Source organism: Petaurus breviceps, unplaced genomic scaffold (genome assembly GCF_028583685.1).
Source record: "Petaurus breviceps papuanus isolate PSGF00001 unplaced genomic scaffold, PetGlider_PUasm1.0 38, whole genome shotgun sequence".
NCBI classification, from domain to species: Eukaryota; Metazoa; Chordata; class Mammalia; order Diprotodontia; family Petauridae; genus Petaurus; species Petaurus breviceps.
In genome coordinates, this window is record NW_027186304.1 from 31,669,097 (window position 1) to 31,691,124 (window position 22,028).

Consider the following 22,028-nt stretch of genomic DNA (forward strand, 5'->3'; position numbering starts at 1 on the left):
CCATTTTGCAGATGAGGAATTGAGGCAAATAGGAGTTAAATGACTTGTCCAGGGTTACTTAACTAGTAACTGTCAGAGGCTGGATTTGAACTTGGATCTTCCTAACTCCAAGCCCAATGCTCTATCCACTGCATCACTTAATATCAACCTCACCATCTTTTTTTTTTAATTTTGAAAAATATTTTTTTTCCAATTACATGTAAAAACAATTTTTAACATTAGCTTTTAAAAATTTTGAGTCCAAATTCTCTCCCTCCCTTCTTCCCTTTCCTCTTGAGACTGAAGCAATTTGATATAGATTATACATTTGCAACTGTGCAAAACATATTAGTCACATTGTGAAAGAAAACACAAAAAAAACCCACAAAAAAAATAAAGCAAAAATTAGTATGTTTCCATCTCTATTCAGACTCCATTTCTTTCTCTCGAGGTGTATAGCATCTTTCATCATTAATCCTTTGGAACTGTCTTGGATCATTGTATTGCTGAGAATGGATGTCATTCATACTTGATCATGATACAATATTGCTGTTACTGTGATGGGGGATGGCAATAAGTTATACAGGAACTCTAATCCTTATTAAAGACCAGAATGCCTTCGATTCAGTCTGGAAAAGAATTCAGTAGGTTCAAGAAGACTTGGAGTCAGAATTGTAAAAGTTTATCATTACACTTGACAGCAGGCAAGGATCCTTAGGGGACCTGCAAGTTTATTGTTACGAAGTACATCGGGCAAGAGTTCTTAGAGAACCTGCAAACTTAAAGACACAGGCATAGTTTTTAAGGAGTTGAGGCAATTAATCAGATGTCAATTATGCTAACTAGGTGAGTAAGGGTGGGATTAGGGAGGAGTTAAGTAGTCAGTGCTTAAAGGAACATGCACTTTTAATGTCAACTGTGCAGGTGTATTGCCCATAATTCACTAGGAAATAGCCCAAGGTGGAGGGGGGGAGCCCTACCTGGAGGTGTGGTTTTAGGCCTGAAACCTCACTAAATCAGCTAGCGATCAAGGGTTGACTCAGAAGTGCCTAGTCTGCCACCCATCAGTGTCATGTTTGACAAGATGGATGTTGGGAACCAAGGCTAACAGAGACTCAGTATGTGTATAATTGGCTAAGGAGTTAACCTATAGATAGGGCCTTAAAGGATTCATAGGTGTAGCTTGTTATTGTTCCAAGCAGAGATACACAGTTCATGAGTTGTTGTTGGGTAGAGTGCTGGCAGGGGGAAGGGGCAGAGTTAATGATCTGAGGCTGGGGAGTGGGAAATGTGATTTTACAGACTGGTTTTACAAATTGATGTTACAAACTAATATTACATACATAGATTCCAAGCACCCCATCAACTGTGTACAATGTTCTCCTTGTTCTGCTCACTTCACTCTGTATCAGTTCATGTACATTTTTTTTTTTAAAGCAATTGGGGTTAAGTAACTTGCTCAAGGTTACAAGGCCAGTTATTTCTGGGTGTGGTGCTGAGTATCTGAGTCCAGATTTGATTCCCAGGTCATCCTGACTCTGGGGCCAGTGCTCTTACTCACTGAGCAGTTCATGTACATCTTTCCAGGTTTTTCTTAAAGCATTCTGCTTGTCATTTTCTTAGAGCACAACAGCACTCCATTACAATCATATATCACAACAACTCACCATTTCTAAAAAAACAGGACAAGTTGATTGGTTGCTTTACCACCATTTTCCTGACTCTGTCCAAAACTCTCCTCCCCTGGCCACCCCTTTTCCCCATCTCCTCCTAGATCTCATCTTTCCCTATTAGAATATAAGTGCCTTGAGGGCGAGGATTGTCTTCCTCAGTGCTTGGCACAAAAATGCTTAATGCCTTTTCATCTATTCATCGTATTTTATTATAGTGTTGAGTATCTTACTTGTTTACTTAATTAGGTTTCTGATACTAAAAGTAATGTTAGTTCACCTTCAAATTCCAAAAACATTTATTTAGGAACACTTTCCCCCTTCCCCCAGGATATACATGCATAACTATATACATACATAAACACACACAGCAACTTATGAGCTTATAGTAAAGCAAATATACCTTCCATGTGGCATTAGAAAGATACTCTTCATTAAGAACTATAAGGAGGGTGCTCTCAAATTTGGGCAGATAGTATGAGTTTTGAGGCAATTACAGACTGATAACACAGACTGGAGATCATTAGTTGAACAATTTCATGAAGCTGCTATAGAGTTGAGTGTTTATAGTGCTCAAGGAGTATGACAACTCTCAACTAGTCCTTTAAAATACTGTAGTTTTTCCATTTGTTGAAACAGATCAAGCTGACCCTGAAGAATCCTAATATAGGTAATGTGGGATTTGGGTTGATGGGGGGTGGGGCTGGTAATAAGAGGGGAGAGAAGGATAAATGACAATGGAATTCTCCCATTGGCCAAATTGAGTATTTGAATATTACAAATATTACATCAAAAGAATATAGATGACAAACTTTGATTATTATCACAGACCCAATTGGGGCTACCTACTCAGTACAATGAGAAAGAGCTCTTCATGTAACAGGCAATTATTGAGATCTTTTAACAGACACTAAGGATAAATGTCCTAAGAGAGTATTGCCAACATGAATTCAAAGAGGCCACAGGAGACTTCAGATTCACAGGTGATGAGAGAAACAAATACTTAAGCACAACAGCATTACTGTCTAATTTATAAATTAGATACATACATGTTTTAGTATGTGAACCATAACCATTTGGAAGAAGAGTAATCAGTTCTTAGAATTATAAGGCTTCCACAAAAGGTTTTAAGTTCCTTAGAATTACGATTCTTAATGGCTTAAGCCCCTCTGGCATTTGTAGTGCCTAATACTATGCACACAGTGGGCATATTTGTGGAAAATAATGTACAAATTCTAAATTGAATATTGTACCATAGGTGAAGGAAGAAACTCTCTTGATAATTACTTTTTGCCCTTCTTCCTCCTGTTGAATTTCTAATTTTTCTTTTTGCCTTTTGGAGGGCAATTGGGGTTAAGTAACTTGCCCAAGGTTACACGGCTAGTTTTTTTGTGTTAAGTGTCTGAGGCTGCAACCGACTGACTCCAGGGCCAGCGCTTTACTCATTGCGCCACCTAGCCACCCCTCCTGTTGAATTTCTGAAGGTCATCATAGTGTATGGTTTTTCATTTGAATAATTTTTATTATAAATACAAATATAAGCTTTGTCCTTCAATAGTCTTTTGGAGATTCATCAAGAATAAGAGCAATTGAATAAATATCGTACACTGGCAGGATAACACTTAGAACATAAATTCAAGAATGACTGGGAGATACAGGTTGGTGAGCAGAGCAAACATTCTAATCAATTTTCCACCTTTGATGTATACTGACAATTGGCAGCAGGCACTTAAACAAACATTTAAGTAGCCATGAAGGCTTTTTCTCATAAAAACAAAAAAAGACTTGGTGCTGACATCTTAAGAAGTGAACTCTTTGTCAGTAAAACAATAATTAGCATTTCTTCTTCATTCAATGGAAGAGATAACAGAAGCTTTTTTTTTGTACTTGTCTACAACTTCTTTAATATTTTCCAAGAAATCTTCAGCAATGAATTCTTCGCTCTCTTTGTCTACTTTAGCAATCTGATCCTCAAGGTACTTCTGGAAGAAAAAAATTGTCAATAATTTAAAACCAACAAATGAACAAAGGAAAAACAAATTATAGCCCTAAAAAAGATGCAATGAAACTTTTACTAATATTTTCAATTTATGATAATTTACTTCTAAAAGTATGAGGTAGGATGGTAATAAGCATTTAGAAAGTGCCACTGTGCTAAGGGATACACATACAAGCAAAAGAAAGTCTGTCCTCAAAGAACTTACATTAAAATGGGGGAAGATATCACACAAAAGGGAGGTGAAAAGAGAGGGAAAGGTGGAGTCAAAAAGTCAAGTTGGGAGGGAAATAAAGGATGGCTGGTCTGGGTTTCTCTACAAAATAGAGGCCCTACAAGGAAATCAGTTTTTCTCTTCTTTTCATTTCATCCCTTAAGATACACAAGTATTATGTGGTTATTATAAACATTTTGCCCTGTAGAACAATCAGTTAAAATCTGTTCTACAAGACAGACAGAGAAATGAAGCCTGGTGTGTAAAATCAGATATAGGGGCACAGTGTGCTGTGTGGCCTGGTCCAGGAAAGAAGAGACATCAGCGCCTATATACAGCCTAGAAAAATGTTTTACTTTAGATGGCAAAAATATTCCTTGAAGAAACAGATCTTAGATTAACTCTAGTTAGATTCCAAATAGGTCAATTAAAAAATACTTCCTATTAGGCCAAAATTACTTTTTTAAAAAAAAATTTATTTATTCATTTTTAGTTTACATCATTCAGTTCCACAATCCCTTGAGTTTCAAATTTTCTCTCCCTCCCCCCGTGGTGGCACACAATCAAATATAGATCTACAAATACCCGAACATTAAACATTAGTCAGGTTGTAAAGAGGGATTATAACCAATGGAGTGAACAACGAGAAAGAGGAAACAAAAACAAAACAAGAAAAAGAGAGAGAGCAAATAGTCTGTTTCACTCTGCATTCAGACTCTGTAACTCTTTCTCTGGATGTGGATGTCTTTTTCCATCATGGGTTTTTTTGGAGTTGTCTTACAACCTTGCATTGCTGAGAGGAGCCCAAGTCTATCAAAGTCAGTCATCAAACATACGTTGTGTCTGTAATTGTATACAAATTTCTCTTGGTTCTGCTCTCCTCACCCAGTATCAGTTTATAATAAGTCTCTCCAGGTTATTATGAAGTTTGTCTACTCCTCATTTCTTATAGCACAATAGTATTCTATTACATTCATATGCCACAACTTGTTTGGCCATTCCCCAATTGATGGGTATCCCCTTGATTTCCAATTCTTTGCCATCACAAAAAGAGCTGCTATAAATATTTTTGTACCAGGCTAAAATTGCTAAAGTAATTTATTTTGTATTGATAACTTTTACAAATTAAGACTGCTAATGGGGGGTGGGGATAGAGACTCTCCACTACCTTGACAGCAGCCCAATTTCTAGAAATTTTAATGTATAGCTCTGCCTTCTATGGGTAAAGCAGAACAGTTATATCCCTCTTTCATATAACAGCCCTTTAAATACGTGAAGAGTGAAGATATTTCTCATTTTTTTTCCTTCCCCAGATAAACCGTCTTCTATTTCAAATGATATAATTTTCTAGATGTCCTCCAGTTGAACAATGTCCTTCATAAGAAGTTATGTGAAGGGCGGCTAGGTGGCCCAGTGAATAGAGCACTGGCCCTGGAGTCAGGAGGACCTGAGTTCAAATACAGCCTCAGACGCTTAACACAAAAACTAGACGTATGACCTTGGGCAAGTCACTTCACCCCAACTGCCCTCCAAAAAGCAAAAAAAAAAAAGTGAGTTAAGGGATGGCCCCTTTTATTTGAAAAGAAGAAAAAGAGAGAGAGAAAGTCAACTCAGAGAGTCAATCAAAGTCAACTGCAAGTCATGTCATCACTTCCTTGATGCCACGATCATCTTCAAAGGATGAACACAACCTGTGAGTATACTGAGCGGCCTGAATGGGGACCCAGCTAGTTGGGTAAAACATAGGCTATGCAGAAAATCTCAAAAGATCTGAAATTCACCCCCTAGAACTTCAGCATTAATTAGTAAACCCTTAAGAGTTAAATTAAATTTATGTATTAAAACCCAGTGATCTGCTACTGCTGCATGTTGTTTTTGGTATCTATCACTGTGCAAAAAGATTAGGCAGTATGAAATGAAGCAGCAGTTTGGAAATGTCTTGTAATGTTTAAGATTATAACTGAAGCCACAGACATGCACAGAATCTCATCTAATTAGTATAGAACAAATTTGTAGCACACAAAAATTAGTATTAAGTGTTTTTAAAATAGGAAAATAGAGCTTTAGTCAAAGGAATTTTAAATTCAGAAAGATCTAAGTGTTTCCAACAAATTTTTACTTACTTCAACAGATCCAACGTGGGTCGCAACCATTTCTAGGAGACGCTGCAAGTTATTACTCACTTTTCGTCTTTCTTCAGTTGTCATTTGTAAGACCAGCTGGTATCTGTGGAGTCAAACTTTTGCTTAATTCATCTAAGAATTTTAACCAGTTCCTTGGAGGTTGGAGGGACTTAAATGGAGAGTTTGAACAAAAATAATAAAAACGATGCTACCTAAATTTAGTTATTCTGTGCTGCATCAATCAAAATCACGAATATTTTATAGAGAGAGGAAAAACAATTTAAAAATTAAAGTGGAAGAACAAAAGGTCATGAATCTCAAGGTGTGAAAACATATCAATTAATATTTCCTTTGATTTCTACAATATATTGATTTTATGTTGTATTTATTTTTATAATGGTCAGCCTCTGACTAAATTCACCCAGCTCAAACAAGCAATTTCTTCCAGTCTGAACTGCCTTAAGGGCAGGGTTGAAAGGGTGTGTATTTTAATTTGCCCTAGAAGAGGAAAGCAGTGGAAAAATACTTGTTACTTGAAAAAAAAAAAAGGAGCCCCCCCGGTTTTTTTTTACATATTATTGTTGGGGTTTGTGTTTTTTTTTTTTTTTTTTTTTTTTTTTTGCTTTTTGGAGTGGGGAAGGCAGGGCAATTGGGGTTAAATGACTTGCCCAAGGTCACATGGCTAATAAGTGTTAAGTATCCTAGGCTGGATTTGAACTCATGTCCTTCTGACTCCAGTGCTGGTGCTTTATTCACTGTGCCACCTAGCTGCCCCCAACATCTGGGTTTTTCAAAACTGGGGAGCTCCTTAACGGCTACCCAGAGTCCCATCTGGTCAAATGACAAGAATACTCTTCCAATAAGTGTTCTTTCCAAAGCAAAATGCTAACCTCAGAGTATATATACCCTTTTTATAGCCAGAGGGCATCACAATCTTCAAGAGTCAGTGCCTAATTAGAAATTAACAAAAAGTGTGAAAGCCTTCCTACAAGCAAGCCTCCCCTAATAGGCAAGCTTCCCTTAATGGGCTCTACATGAAGCCTTTAAGGGCAGGGAAGAATTTATATCCCATTAACATTACAGGAACTTCATCAATTCTGAAGATTCAAAAACTCAGAAATGCCACCTCCTTCTTCCCTCCAAAGTTTTCGACTCCAACAAAAATGAAGTTCATGAACTAAAGTTCTATCTCTTACTGGGAGTCTAAAATACATGAGAAGACTGTGACAAATGCCCAGTTGTCTTCCAGTGGTTCTTTCCTTTTAGAGATTGCTTCTTGCTCTTTATTCATTATATTAGAGTCTTTTTTGCTTACCCATTTTTGTCAATCCTTCTTTTAGTACTGCTAAGGGTTTTTCCTCTTACATATGTCATTACTCCACCAGTTTGACAGAAATGCCTGGTTTAATTAAATTTTTACTCAATAATTAAAATTGTTTTAATTAAATGAAAATTCACATATTATGCTTAGATACCATAAGTTATCTAAGAAATAATGAAATATCTTTTCTTGACAAATATTCTGGTAAGTAAGAAAAGCAGCCCAAATGCTAAATAAATGAGTTTAATATTACATTTTTAATATTTTGCTTGTTTTCAGTTCCTGCTCTCTGATCATATCCATGCTATTTATCACTTTAAAAGGGTTCAAAACTTCCCATAAATTTGAATCCTTATCTCAAAAAACACATTTGAATAAAAGGTGAACTTACTGCTGTTGAATGTCATCCAATTCACTCATGGCTTCACTGAGTCCCTCATTAACTTGGCTTTCAAGTAAATGTTTATGTTTATCCAGGGACTCCACCTCAGTGGTACATTTTCTGTCTTTCTCTTCAGCTTCCTTCAAAGACAACATCATAATTATGGTGTTTTAAATTGACAGGTATTTTACATACTTATTTCAAGTAATTCTTTTAAACAATTAAAAACTTAGAGATAAAAAAAATATTTTCCTTATTTCTGCCCTGTTACATTCTGTTATACTTGTTATAATGTTGCACATATAGGAAATGGAACCTTCTGTTGGGAATTCTATATTCTAGAAGACATTGTGGTATTTTATTATGGCAAGATTGTCTAATATTCATTCAGTGGTAATTCCAGTTTCTAATACTAGGAAATTGTGTGATACTTGATCTAGAAGTTAGATTTTTAATTTGTATTTGCAGATTATAGAATCCTATTCGATATTGAAATTATATAAATGAAAATTATAGGGTCCTAAATGTAAAATATCAGATATGGAAGGCAATTTGCAAAGTATACTCTACTTGGAATCAGAAATTCCTGAATTTGAATTTAACTTATTAGTTAAACGACTCTGGGCAAGTCACAAGTCCCTTGACCTTATTTGATCTAATTTTCAAAGTATTATGTCCTTAGCTATTCCTGCATTTGACCTTACAATACCCTGGCTTTCATGGCTACATTTTCTTTTATGCCATGTTGTACTCACCTTGGGCATTGACACTCCTGACGGAGTTAGGTAGATATTATTCCACATTAACATTAGAAATCGTGATATGAAAACACAGTAGTATTGGGATAGCAATAACAACTAGGACAAAGAAGTTAGTTTTAACATCTATTTCTCATTAAGGTAAAGAAAAAGTGATCTATTGATGTTTAATTCCTAGGCTAGCGATGTCGCAGATGCTGAGCCTGGCTCCCACCTGTGAAATATAAGACTTGTGGAAAGAAAAATAGAATCAATGCACTAGCGGCCTCTTACCAAGGAAAAGTCCCTCAGTTCATATGAATAACTAATGGAAGGGTATAACAAGAGGCAAGAGATGGGCAAGTATGGATGTGCTGGGATTTGCATTTCTGAAATGAAGACTTGCATCAATGAGATTAAATATTCATGGGTATGTATCTCCATACATAGATATGTATATATTGATACACGTATGCCTTTAAATGAATCTGTATCGATAGCTATTTCAATATAGAAAGATAGAAAAGTAGCACAAGTTTACTATCTTTTTATTTTCTGATTCACTTTTCAGTCACTAAAATATATCCAGCCAGTCAACTATAACCTAATTTTGAGTTACAGGGAGGGGGCATGTGGTTTCATCGATATGAGGAATTCCCAGATGAGGAGATTCCCTCTGCCCATGCAGAATTTTAGGGAATTGTCCAGAGCACTAGGAAGTTAAATGCCTTGCTCCGTGTTGCACAGTCAGTATATTGAAGAGGTTAGACTAGAACCCAGGTCTGCCTGGCTCACAAGAAAACTCGATCTCCTGCTCTATGCTGCCTCCCTTTGGAACAAAGTCTCTCCAAATAGTCATGTGACATTTGTTCCTACCTTCATTTTCTGTTGCTTAAGATCCTTCAGTTTTTGGACTTCGTCATTTAACATTTTTGTGCTTCTCCTCACTTCTCTCACCATTGTATTTACCTTGAAGAAGAAAGCTTGGGTTTAAGAGTCATCAGAACCACCACCGACGAGTCGTTAACAATTTAAGTCTTCTACCCCCCCCCACCCCCAATGATTAACCAGTTAACCAGACAATTTCTGTCAAAGGTGCCATGAGCCTTCCAGTCTCCCAGGGTTACCCTCCATTCTTCACTCTCCCTCACCTCATACATTCAGTCAATGATCAAATCTTGCCATTTCTACTACCACAACATTTCTTGCATCTGACCCCTTCTCTCTACTCATATAATTATCTGAAAGTAGAACAGGCTTCCTCAAGAGGTGTCACAGTGGGGACTTTTTTGTGTACAAATTAGACCAAATGGGAGCTCTCTCAAATATTGTGATTTTCTGCCACAAACTGCTCATGTTTTCTTCCATTCATCAGACCACCTCCTTTCCCTGTCATCCAAACATGTTTCTCTCTATTCTAATGTTTTTTTTTTTTTGTGTGTGTGGGGGGGCGCGGGGCAAGGCAATTGGGGTGGACTTGTCCAAGGTCACAGCTAGTTGTCAAGTGTCTGAGGCTGGATTTGAACTTAGGTCCTCCTGATTTCAGGGCCAGTGGTCTATTTACTATGCCACCTAGCTGCCCCTTATCTTTCTATTCTGGAGTAAAAATGTCCAATTTGTTAACTCTCTGATACTTCCCTGCCTCTAATCTCAGGGGTGGGAAATCCGACCTATCAGAGCAACAATAATGCCCAGGCTATTCTCAGGAATGGACTCTATATCATCAAGGACTTGCTCTTCTATCCATGGCCTGAAACCAGTTTGCTAGTGGTTCCCTGGCAACAGCCCAGGTTGTATCTCTTTCTAGCTCTGATTTGGATCTGTTAGTCCTTGTCTATGTGCGAAAAGTGAGGTGGGAGGGTTGTTGGTGCCCTGTCCTATTCTGGAGGTATAAATCCTAACCCCAGTGAGAGAGTCTCACTGGGTAGCTACATTCATATCCTTCACTTATTCTAACTGAATCATGTTCCTTTGGGTGTTTCCAGTTAAGCCACATGGTCTTCCTCTTTAGGTTCTCCTTTAAGTATACCAAATAAAATGGCCTGCTGCTTTTAGTGTGAGATGAAGTGTGGACTGAGAACCAGGGAGACCTGGGTTCAAGTTCTTTCTCTAGGCAAGATATATCAAACTCAGGCAACAATGCAGCTTGTTCACCCTCCTGAGTACTGCTTGAACCAGATTAACACATAGATAATACTAATTTATAGTTTTCTATGTCAATATGTAAATGGGCTGGGATCCTTATGTACTGGCTGAGAAATGTCTTCCATTTCTCTTTTAATGTCAATTTTTTCCCCTCATGGACTACTCTTGGATGGGTAAGCGATTCTTGGTTTTAATCCTAGCTCCTTTGACTTCTGGAATATCATATTCCAAACCCTCCAATCCCTTAATGTAGAAGCTGCTACATCTTGTGTTATCCTGATTGTGGTTCCACCATACTTGAATTGTTTCTTTCTGGATGCTTGCCTCCTTGACTTGGGATCTCTGGAATTTGGCTATTATATTCCTGGGAGTTTACATTTTGGGATCTCTTTCAGGAGGTGATTGCTGGATTCTTTCAATTTCCATTTTACCCTCTGGTTCTAGAATATCAAATCAGTTTTTTCCTTGATAATTTCTTGAAAGATGATGTCTAGGCTCTTTTTTTTGACCATGGCTTTTGTCCAATAATTTTAAAATTATCTCTCCTGGATCTATTTTCCAGGTCAGTTGTTTTTCCAATGAGATATTTCACAGTGTCTTCCATTTTTTTTATTCTTTTGGTTTTGGTTTATAATTTCTTGATTTCTCATGGAGTCATTAGCTTCCATTTGCTCCATTCTAATTTTTAAGGAATTATTTTCCTCAGTGAGCTTTTGGACTTCCTTTTCCATTTGGTCATCTGCTTTTTAAAGCATTTTTCTTCTCATTGGCTTTCTGGACCTCTTTTACCATTTGGTCTAGTCTGTTTTTTTAAGTTGTTATTTTCCTCAGCATTTTTTTTTTTTGGTTCTCCAGCAATCTGTTGACTCATTTTTCATGATTTTCTTACATCACTTTCATTTCTCTTCCCAAATTTTTCTCTACTTTTCTTATTTTTCAAAATCCTTTTTGAGCTCTTTCATGGCCTGAGACCAATTCATATTTTTCTTGGAAGCTTTAGATGTAGGAGATTTGACTTTGTCTTCTTCTTCTGTGTGTCTTTTGATCTTCCTTGTCACCACAGTAAGTTTCTCTAGTCTGTTTTTTTTTTTCTGCTACATTTTCTCAGCCTATTACTTGACTTTTTAACTCTTTGTTAAGGCAAGACTCTGCTTCCAGTGTGGAGAGCATACTATACCAAGCTTCAGGGGTTTTGTGCAGCTGTTTTTAGAGATACTTCTAGGGACCTGTTAATTTTTAGTTCTTCTAAGGTGGTATAATCTAAGGAGAGGTGTTTACTCCTCTCCTGGTCTGTTAGTAACCACAAGCACTCTTTTCTGCCCTGGAACTGTGGGGAGGGTTCCCCATCCACTGCTGCCACAAGCTCTGCTATGCCAGTGCTCCTCCTTGCCCCAGGACTGCCACTCAGGACTTTGACCCAGATCCAAGTATGAACAGAGCAACAGAGTCCTGCCTCAGTGCTAGCAAAGACACCCCTGCAATCTCCTTCTGACTTGTTCGATCCCCTTACAGTCTGTGGACTGAGAGCTCTGGAAGCAGACACTACCGTTGCTGCTCATTTAGTCATTCCCAAGGCCTGCTCCTGGTCGGCTGGGGATGGATTGCACTTCTCTCTCACCTCGGTTCAAAAAACCCCTTTCTTGCTGACCTTCTAAGTTGTTTATGGAGTCTGTGGGCTGAGAAGTCTTGAAACTGCCACAGTTGCCAGAGATTCAGTCAGTCCCCTGAGACCTGCTCCGGGTTTGCTGGGGCCTGGTCTGTGCTGATGTGGCCTGTGCTCCTCTCTCAGCCTTCCCTACAACAGACCTTTCCTGTCAACCTTTCAGGTTGTCTTGGGCTGAAAATTTGTTTCACTCTGTCTTTTTGTGAGTTCTGCTGCTCTAGAATTTGTTTAGAGTAATTTTTTACAGGTATCTGGAGGGATTTGGGGGAGAACTCAGGTGAGTCCCTGCCTTTACTCTGCCATCTTGGCTCTGTTCCCCCCATTTCTCTGAGTTTGACACTACCACTCTAAAACTATAACTTATGGAGGAGGTGATGATATACATTAGTGGAAAGTGTTTCTTTGCCCTTTACCAATGCCATCAGGGATATGGTTAAAAAAAAAATTGCTTTCCGAATTAACGTGTTGAATCACTCTTTTCTATTTCTAGCATCTGCCTCTGACATCCCAACCTCACAGGCTTGTTGTGAATAAAACAATTTGTAAAGCTTAAAATGAAATACAGATATGAGTTAACTGTCATTATTCCTGAAATCTTATCTTTCTAACTTACTTGTTCTAGGGTCTCTTCAGAACCCATTTTTTTACGCATAGCGTTGCTTATTCCTTCTTCATATTGGTTTAAGAGCTCCTTAAGTGGTATCTATAAAACATGGGAAAAATTGTTTATAACGTATGATTATAAAGGCATCAGGAAATTTCATTTTTGGTGTTTGTGTCATCACTTTTGAAAGACATTGTGTCTACTGAAAAAACTGTTAACTATTTAATATGTTAAGCTCCAGAAATGTAGCATATTAACCTCTAAAACTAGTCAGATTAAGTTAAAATTGAGAAGTTCTTGACTTTATCAATTATTTTTTCTGACTTGTTTATCTGAAAGGATTTGCTCTGTATGCTGAAAAAATCATCCAAATCTATATGTTTGGGATGAAGAGTGACCTATTGCATTTCTCTACTTTTTCTTTTGCAGAAGAAATAAAGGTAAATTTTTGCTAATGGTGTGAGTCTCATTTATGAGCCTCAATTTACGAAAATAAAAGTGTTGTTTGTACATAAAATTTAAAAATCTTATATATACATACAAAGATCAATACTCACATAGACTTGTGTTCTGTATTTGACAGGGTAGTTTGTGCCAGCTTCAGGATTAAACTTAATTTCAAAGTCATAACCTTTGGAATTCTCTGCACTTTTTGGAATGAGTTTTAATTTTCTAGCAAGTTTATGATATTCTGCCAGTTGTGCTTCAATCTAGAAACAAAGCAACAATATAACACAATATAGCATCAAAACTAGCATTCTCCTAACTGGCTTTTAACTGTTGACTCTGTTACAAGCTTTGTAACTCAAATCAACAAAGAAGTAAATAAAAGTGGCACCAGCTACAAAATACCCAAGGCAAGAATATACAGTCATTTAAACATTCATGGACTATTTTACTACAGTTATTAGCTAACAAATAATGTCTTTGCCCTCTAAGGTACTCTTGTTATTTCAGTTTTCTGTTATCTGATTGAAACTTCATTGTCTATAATGTACAAGTACTTACGTAATAATGATTCTAAAAAGAAAATCATGCTAGAGAACTGTTTTTAGATAACCCACTAGGATCTCAAACGTATCAATGAAAAATTGTAAATTTTACTTTCTCTAAAGTATTTTGCTGAGTGTATTTTCCAGATAACTTTTTATGTACCAAAATTTTAAGCAACTTTTGACAAAAATTTAATCCTACACTAACCTGTCTCAACAAAAGCAATAATTTGATGTAGCTATTTTGCTCAATCATCACTGCCTAAAAACTTGTATTTCACTTGTTGTTGACTTTACTCATTATTTAGAACATTGAACATGTTAAAGCAGATGAAAGTAACATGTCAGGATCTCCCTTAAAATAGATTCTAGAGAACATAGTAAATCATAAAAGTAAATAGTTTCATGACAGTAAAGAATTGGAAACAAATTAGATGCCCATCAAGTAGGAATGGCTAAACAAATTGTTTATATATATATGAAAGTAATGGAATAACACTGTTCTGTAAGAAACGACTAATGTGATGAAACAGAGAAGCATGAAAAAACATTTATGAGCTGATACAAAGTGAAGTAAACCGGGCCAAGAAAACAATATAACTACAGTAACTACAACATTGTAAATGGAAAGAATCACACACTAGAAAATGAAAAATGAATGAAACAAAATCATAAAGATCAAGCATGACTCAGATGAAAAGATATGAAGACACTTCCAACCCACTCCTTTGTGAAGCATGAAAAGTCCATAGGTGTTACACCTGGCATAGGTTTTTTGATTTTTTCCAATGTACTGATCAGTTGTGCTGATTCTGGCCCCCCCCCGCCTTTAAACAAAAATCCTATTTGTTATATGGGATGGCTCTCTTGGAGGAGGGGAAATAAAAGGAGTGGATAACTATGTGATGGAAGAAAAAGAAGTCATCAATAAACATTTATTTAAAAACAAAAAAGTGATTCATGTGCTGTTTTATAACGGTGATACTCTCACAGGTTACTAAGGTCTATATGGCCTTTACAGCAATCAGGCTTAGACTTCTGTATTGTTGTAGTTGTTTGTTCTGTGACCTTTGTGGGAGCTTCAGAAACCTCCTCTTGTTTTCTTAGCTTACAAAAATAAACCATCACAAAGAAGATGACTCTGACTTCTTAGTTCCCCTCTTGAGAATGGGCCCTAGAAAAGTGACAAACTGGGCCACATGTACTTTGGGCCCAGGACTGCTCCTTTTTTTATACCCTTCCTTTACTGCCTTCACAGTTTTCATGTTAGTCTGTTGGCTGTCCAAAACTTCCCTTGCATATGCCAAAATTGCCTTCTGCTAATTGAAAAAGTCTGATAGTTAAAACGTATATGATGTTAGGTTGATAGAATAATAGGATTTGCATGCTGGAAAGGACTTGAGAGATCACCCAATCTAACCCTTTATTTTTTATAAATGAGAAATTTGAGGCCCAGAGAGGTTAACTTGAACAAAATCACATGGCTAACCTGAAGCCAAAACAGGAACCCAGGTGTCCTTATTCCCAGTCCAATTATTATTAGCTCCTTACTGGTCCTAAGGGTCCTTGCATTAAAAAAAAATAGTTGTTACTTAAATAAAACCAACTGGTTGAATAAATAATGTAAAATAGTGTGTAGAAAAGATTATTTGGGTAAGGAAGGTTGCCTTCAAATCCCTTATTGTGAATCTTTATTATTTCAGATTCCTGAATCTACCACAGACCCCAAAATCAACACACCTGTCTATTTCAGAGTCTGTACAAAAAGTACAACTAACTTAAGTTTACATATAATCCTTGGCTATCAGGATTCCTTTGGCAACTCTCAGTTCTGCCTTCCGTTACTTAAGTGAACAAGAGAAGCAGTTTGGGGAAAAATGAAACTATAGAAGCAAAAGCAGATATGAAATATCTATAGCTAGGGATGGCCACAAAGATTCATCCACACCTAAATACCGACACCATGCCATATTGTACAGGAACATGTTTATGCTTCTGGAAAATACATAGAAGTAGGTATCAGAACTGTTTGACAGCCACTGAGGATAAAGTCAAACAGCCTTATATACCTTGATAGCCTTCTGGATACATTACTAGGTCACAAGCCAAGTATTAATGATGGTCACAATGTCTATCTTCATCTGTCAAGAAAAGGGTTGTTCTCTCTATCCTATTTCATAAAGCAGGGGCTCATAAAAAGTTTGTCATAAAAAAAGTTAAAAGTTTAAGCATAAAGAAAGCACAAATAGAGTACTATTTGTATATAGTACAATTCCAAAAGACTCATGATAAAAAATGCTATCCACCTCCAGAGAAAGAACTAGGGAGTCTGAATGCAGGTTCGAGCATATTATTTTCTCTTTCATTTTTTTCTTGTGGTTTTTCCCTTTTGCCCTAATTCTTCTTGCACAATATGACTAATGTGAAATATGTCTAATATGACTACATGTATAGCCTATAACAGACTGCATGCCATCTTGGGGAGGGAGGAGGAGAAAGGGGAAGAAAAAATTTGGAACTCAAAATCTTACAAAAGTAAATAGTGAATACTAAAAATTAATAAAAAAAGAACAAAAAGAACTACTGAACAAGTTAATTTCAGAAAATATGGAGTGTGTTGGAAAACATTTGGAACATTAGAAAACACTTCTATGTTATGTATAAGGAAAATGATTTCCTCATCAATCAAAGATAATGACTGAAAAAAACTGAAATAATGACCTCCAAATCAGTTAATATTGATCACTTTGATTTTTCTTATTTTGACTGAAAGATTAATTTTCCTTTCCTTAGGAAAAGCTAAGCTAGATAAATATAAAAAAAAAACCCCAACAGTGTTGGTTTTCTAGTGTGGTATAAAAAGCGAAGTTAGATAGGCCTGTTGTCTGAAAAAAGACAGTATCTAGCTTTTATCCTGAACAAGTATGGAGTCTTCCATTTTTGGCTTTTGGTTATTCAGAAGTTTGAGTTTTCCCAATGGAAAAGTGGAGCATTCCTATACAATAGTTTGGGACCAAATATAATTTCATGTATTTTCACTCTAGAGATCTACCTGTATCACAAACTTATTTTAGTAAGTCAACCCCTTTCCACTGGAAAGCCTGAAAAGAGCAATTTACCCTCTCAAGGTCCTAATTAGCTCTGCCAATTAGCAATAGTGTGACATACCGCTTCTTTGCTTCTAGCATATTTTAATTCTTCATTCCATAACTGCTTTTGTTCTGCTGTTAGTTCTGCAGTTAATTTTTTGATGGTTTGCTGGAATTCATTTCTTTCGTGATGTATTCTCTCGATGTCAGCAATTGAATACTTTTGGCTATCGATAATGCTTTGTAGACGGGCATTCTCTTGCTTTACTGCTTCTAATTCCAGTTCTGTATTAAGGAAAATATTGGTTAGCTTTCCTGGATTCACCAGTTAATAATGTCATTACTTACTCCAATTGCCACGATTCTCCATTTGCAGAGATCTACAATCTCAATCTGTATTTGCTACCCACCAATTGAAAACAGCAGCGTTTGACTTAATTTTGTGCATCAGAAAGTGATGAAAACCTGGGTATCAAGCAAATACTTATGTACATATTGAACCATATCTTCCTACTCACTTTCAGAATAAAAATAATTGGTTTATACCTAGTTGATTATATTTAAAAGGGCATATGGCATGGTAGATTGAGAGCTTGCCTCAGATTCAGGAAAACCTGGCTTTAAAATATGCCTCTCCCATATACTGGTTGTGAGACCCTGAGCAAGTGACTTAACTTCTTAGTGCCCTGGATAACACTTTTAAGACTAAGTTGCAATAAAGGTGCCAACTTACACTTGTAGTTTTCTTATCCAGGAGTTCCCTATAGCAGTGAAATCACAGGTCTAGTGCCTCTCTCTGACATTCTATACAAACATTTTAATGTTTAAAAGGTGCTCTGTATGCAAGGAAGTACAGCTTAATGGAAAGAATGCTGGGTTTGGGGTCAGGAGAGTCTTGTCTTCAGCTCTTTCTAGCTGTGATCATGGTTATGTGTGTGAAGCCCTCTAAACGTTAGGTTCTTCAACTGGAAAACAGGGATCCCACTTCAGACATGGGGTCAGCATCTAATGAAATAAGATGTGTACATTGATTTGCAAACCTTAAAGTGTCTATCCTATGCTCAAGGCACTGGGGATACAAAAATAAGAAACAGTCTCTGCCCTGATGGATCTTAACAATCTACAGTACCATGACCCTCTGTATTAAGTTAAATGAATAGCCTGTATAGTATTTTCACACTTAAATCAGAGAATTGTTTCTCATTTCATTGCAATTTTCATTGATGCCTTAGGCAGCTATACTGTTTAGGGCTTTACTATGTCAATTGATTAGGACTCAGTTACACAAGACTTAGATAAGACAAGTCATAAATGACCCACCTCTCATTTACTTCTGAGCTCCTTGCAATCTGACTTTGCTTCTCTACTGAAATTGCTCCATTATTAAAATATTCAAGAGCTGTAAACTGCTAAATATGACTGAGTTTTCTTAGTCTTTATCTGCCTTTACCTTTCTGCATGATATTCTTCATGACCGCCTGCTTGTTCCTGGATACTCTCTTCCCTCTAGCTTCCATGATTATTCCTTGGTTCTAATCCTACTTGTCTGTTTCTTCTCCCTCTCCTCTGCTGGTTTATCCTCTAACCCCCTCCCCTGTCTCTTAAGTTTGGGTTCCTTTGATCCATCTCCTCTTCCTCTACTTTCTTTCCCCTGGGGACATCATCTGCTCCTATGGGTTCAATCATTAACTTTATGATTCCCCAAATAGACATATTCAGACCTAGTCTCTATACTGACCCCTCATCCTGCATCTCCAATAGCTTACTGGCATTTCCATCTGGATGTCCTACCAGTACTTCAAATTTAATATGTCTAAATTCAAAATAATTTTAGTCAGAAGGAGCCTCAGGGACCATCTAGCTCAACCAGTACCTGACCAAGAATTCTTTCTACACTATCCCAAATAAGTGGTTGGGCTTCACTTGGAGACTGTTAATGAGGGAGAACTCATGTCCCTAGAGTTAGCACATTCTACCTCTGGATAGTTCTGACTGTTAGGAAGCTTTTCTTATATCAAGTTTAAATGTACCTTTGCTGACACTTTTAAACATTACCCCTAGTTTTGCCCTGTGGGGTCAAATCCTTTTTCCACAGCACAGGTCTCCAAATATGTGAAGACGGTAATCATCTCTTTCCTAAATTTTCTTCCCCCCTCTTCCAGCTTAAGATTTCTATTTTCTTGAATGGGTCTTCATACAGCATGATCTTCAAACCCTTTACAATTCTACTCTTCTTTAGACCAGGGACTCTTAACCTTTGTGTCATGGACCCCTTTGGCAGTCTGGTGAAGTCTGTGGCTTCCTTTTCAGAATAATGCTTTTAAATGTATAAAATAAAGAGGATTACAAAGGAAACAAATTATATTGAAATATAGTTATCATAATATTGAAGTTCACAGTTGCTAGGTTTATAATTCCTGCTTCTGAAACCCTTTAGTTTAGCAATTTCCTTCCCAAAATGTGGCACCTAGAATAGACTACATTCCATGTAATCTGAAGAGAGTAAAAAGAACTTTAACCTCCCTCAGCTAAATTCTCCACCTTTCCTTCTAAATTTACCCCTCTTCCCAATCACCTAAGTTTGAAACTTCAGTCATTTTGCCTTTTCTTTATCTTTCATACCTTACATCCAGTCATTTGCCAAGGCTAGTCAATTTTACCTTTACATCTTGTGTTTGTCCCCTTCTTTGCACCTCACTCCCACCCCCATATAATCACTATCACCACTCTAGTCAAAGTCTCTTTCTATCTATCTTCCCCCATAATCTGGCTCCAACTTATATTTCTAGTCATATTTCATATATCAATACCCTCCATAAATTCTTTGTTTTAATCAAATTGAACTATCATATGGCACAGTGGTTAGAGCAGTGGACCTGCAGTCAGGAAGACACGGGTTCAAATCTGGCCTCAGATATTTTCTCCTTGACTTGGGAGCTCTGGAATTTGGCTATAATAATCCTGGGAGATTTCATTTTGGGATCTCTTTCAGGAGATGACTGGTGAATTCTTTCAATTTCTACTTTATCCTCTGGTTCTAGGAAATCAGGATAGTTTCCCTCAATAATTTCTTGAAATAGGATGTCTGGGCTCTTCTTTTGTTCATGATTTTCAAGTAGTTCAATAATTCTTAAATTATCTCTCCTTGATCGATTTCCTATGTCAGTTGTTTTTCCAGTAAAATAGTTCACATTTTCTTATAGTTTTTTTTCATTCTTCTTAAAAAAATTTTTTTTTTGCTTTTTGGAGGGGGGAAGGCAGGGCAATTGGGGTTAAGTGACTTGCCCAAGGTCACACAGCTAGTAAGTGTTAAGTGTCTGAGGCTGAATTTGAACTCAGATCCTCCTGACTCCAGGGCTGGTGCTCTATTCACTATGCCACCTAGCAGTCCTGATTTTTTTCATTCTTTTGATTTTGTTCAATTGATTCTTGGTGTCTCAATGAGCCATTAGATTTCACTTGCCCAATTCTAATATTTAAGGAACTTTCTTCACTGAGCTTTTGTACTGCCTTTTCCATTTGGCTAAATCTTTCAAGTTCTTTTCTTCAGGGAATTTTTATACAGCTTTTTTCCGTTTTCATTTCTAACTTTTTTCTTTCTTTTTTAATTAAATGCTTTATTAACTTCTAGTTTACATCATTCATTTCCGCAAGATTCTGAGTTATACATTTTCTCCCCATTTTTCCCCTACCCCCTACCCCAAAATAGTGATCCCACTGGATATCCCCTCCTCCAATCTGCTCTCTCTCATATTCCCTCCAACTTTCCAGTAGGGCACGGTGGATCTCTATGCCCCAGTGCCTGTATATCTTATTTCCCAGTTACATGTAAAATAATATTGATAATAGCATATGTATATATTTTTAAACATTTGATTTTAAAACTTTGAATTCCAGATTAATTCCCTTCCTCCCTTGACACCCACCCTTACTGGGAAGATAAGCAATTGAATATAGGTTGTACATGTGTAGCTACGCAAAACATTTCCATAGTAGATATATTGTGGAAGACTGACTATATTTCCTTCCCTCCTATCCCACCTCCCACTTGTTCTATTCTCTGCTTTGATCTTGTCCCTTTTCAAAAGTGGGTGCTTCCAACTTCCCTCCCCCCCAACCTGCCCTCCCTTCCATCATCCCCCCTCTCATCCCCTTCCCCCCTACTCTCCTGTAGGGTGATACCCTATTTAGTGTGTATGTCATTCCCTCCCTAAGCCAAATTCAAGGAGAGTAAGGTTGACCTATTCCCTTTTGCCTTCCTGTTCTTCCCCTCCTTTGTAACCATTTTCCCTTGCCTCTTCTATATGAGATAGTTTACCCCATTCTGTCTCTCCCTGTCTCCTCTCATTATATTCCTCTCTCACCTCTTAATTTCACCTTTTAAGTATCACCCCTTCCCATTAAATTGGTCTGGTGCCTTCTATCTATGTATACCTGTACACATATATACATACATTCACATGCCCATATACCCTCATATGTAGACATATATGCACGAATAAATGTATATATATTCCTAATATCTTCAATTATTCTCATACTGAGAAAAGTTTCATAAGTTAAAATTATTGTGTTTCCAGGTAAGAATGTAAATAGTTCAACTTTGATAAGTTCCTTATGATTTCTTTTCCCTGTTTACCTTCTCATGCTTCTCCTGCTTCTTGCATCTGAATGTCAAATTTTCTATTCAACTCTAAGAATGCTTGAAAGTCCCTTATTCCATTGAATGACCATATTTTCCCCTGAAACATGATACTCAGTTTTGCTGGGTAGGTGATTCTTGGTTTTAATCCCAGCTCCTTTGACCTCTGGAATATCATATTCCAAGGCATTCGAGCCCTCAGTGTAGAAGCTGTCAGATCCTGTGTTATACTGATTGTGTTTCCACAATATTCAAATTGTTTCTTCCTGGCTGCTTGTAATATTTTCTCCTTGATCTGGGAATTCCGGAACCTGGCTATAATATTCCTAGGAGTTTTCTTTTTGGGATCTTTTTCAGGTGATTGGTGGATTCTTTCAACTTCTATTTTGCTCTCTGGTTCTAAAACGTCAGGGCAATTATTTCTTGAAGGATGATTTCTGAATTCTATTTTTGATCATGGCTTTCAGGAAG

At 37.0% G+C, this 22,028-nt stretch overlaps 1 protein-coding gene across 1 annotated transcript in view; it reads right to left on the minus strand.

The window, feature by feature from the left end:
• Positions 1 to 1,930: 1,930 nt before the first annotated feature.
• The window catches only part of NDC80 (NDC80 kinetochore complex component), a gene marked incomplete at its 5' end in the record, with an annotated part of 35,847 nt that continues 15,749 nt past the window's right edge, over positions 1,931 to 22,028 (minus strand). The window contains 7 exons of the mRNA XM_069099479.1: positions 1,931 to 3,631; positions 5,983 to 6,085; positions 7,695 to 7,825; positions 9,299 to 9,391; positions 12,844 to 12,933; positions 13,392 to 13,544; positions 16,995 to 17,200. Coding sequence (XP_068955580.1) covers positions 3,497 to 3,631; positions 5,983 to 6,085; positions 7,695 to 7,825; positions 9,299 to 9,391; positions 12,844 to 12,933; positions 13,392 to 13,544; positions 16,995 to 17,200 — 911 coding nt within the window. The remainder of the gene's footprint in view (positions 3,632 to 5,982; positions 6,086 to 7,694; positions 7,826 to 9,298; positions 9,392 to 12,843; positions 12,934 to 13,391; positions 13,545 to 16,994; positions 17,201 to 22,028) is intronic.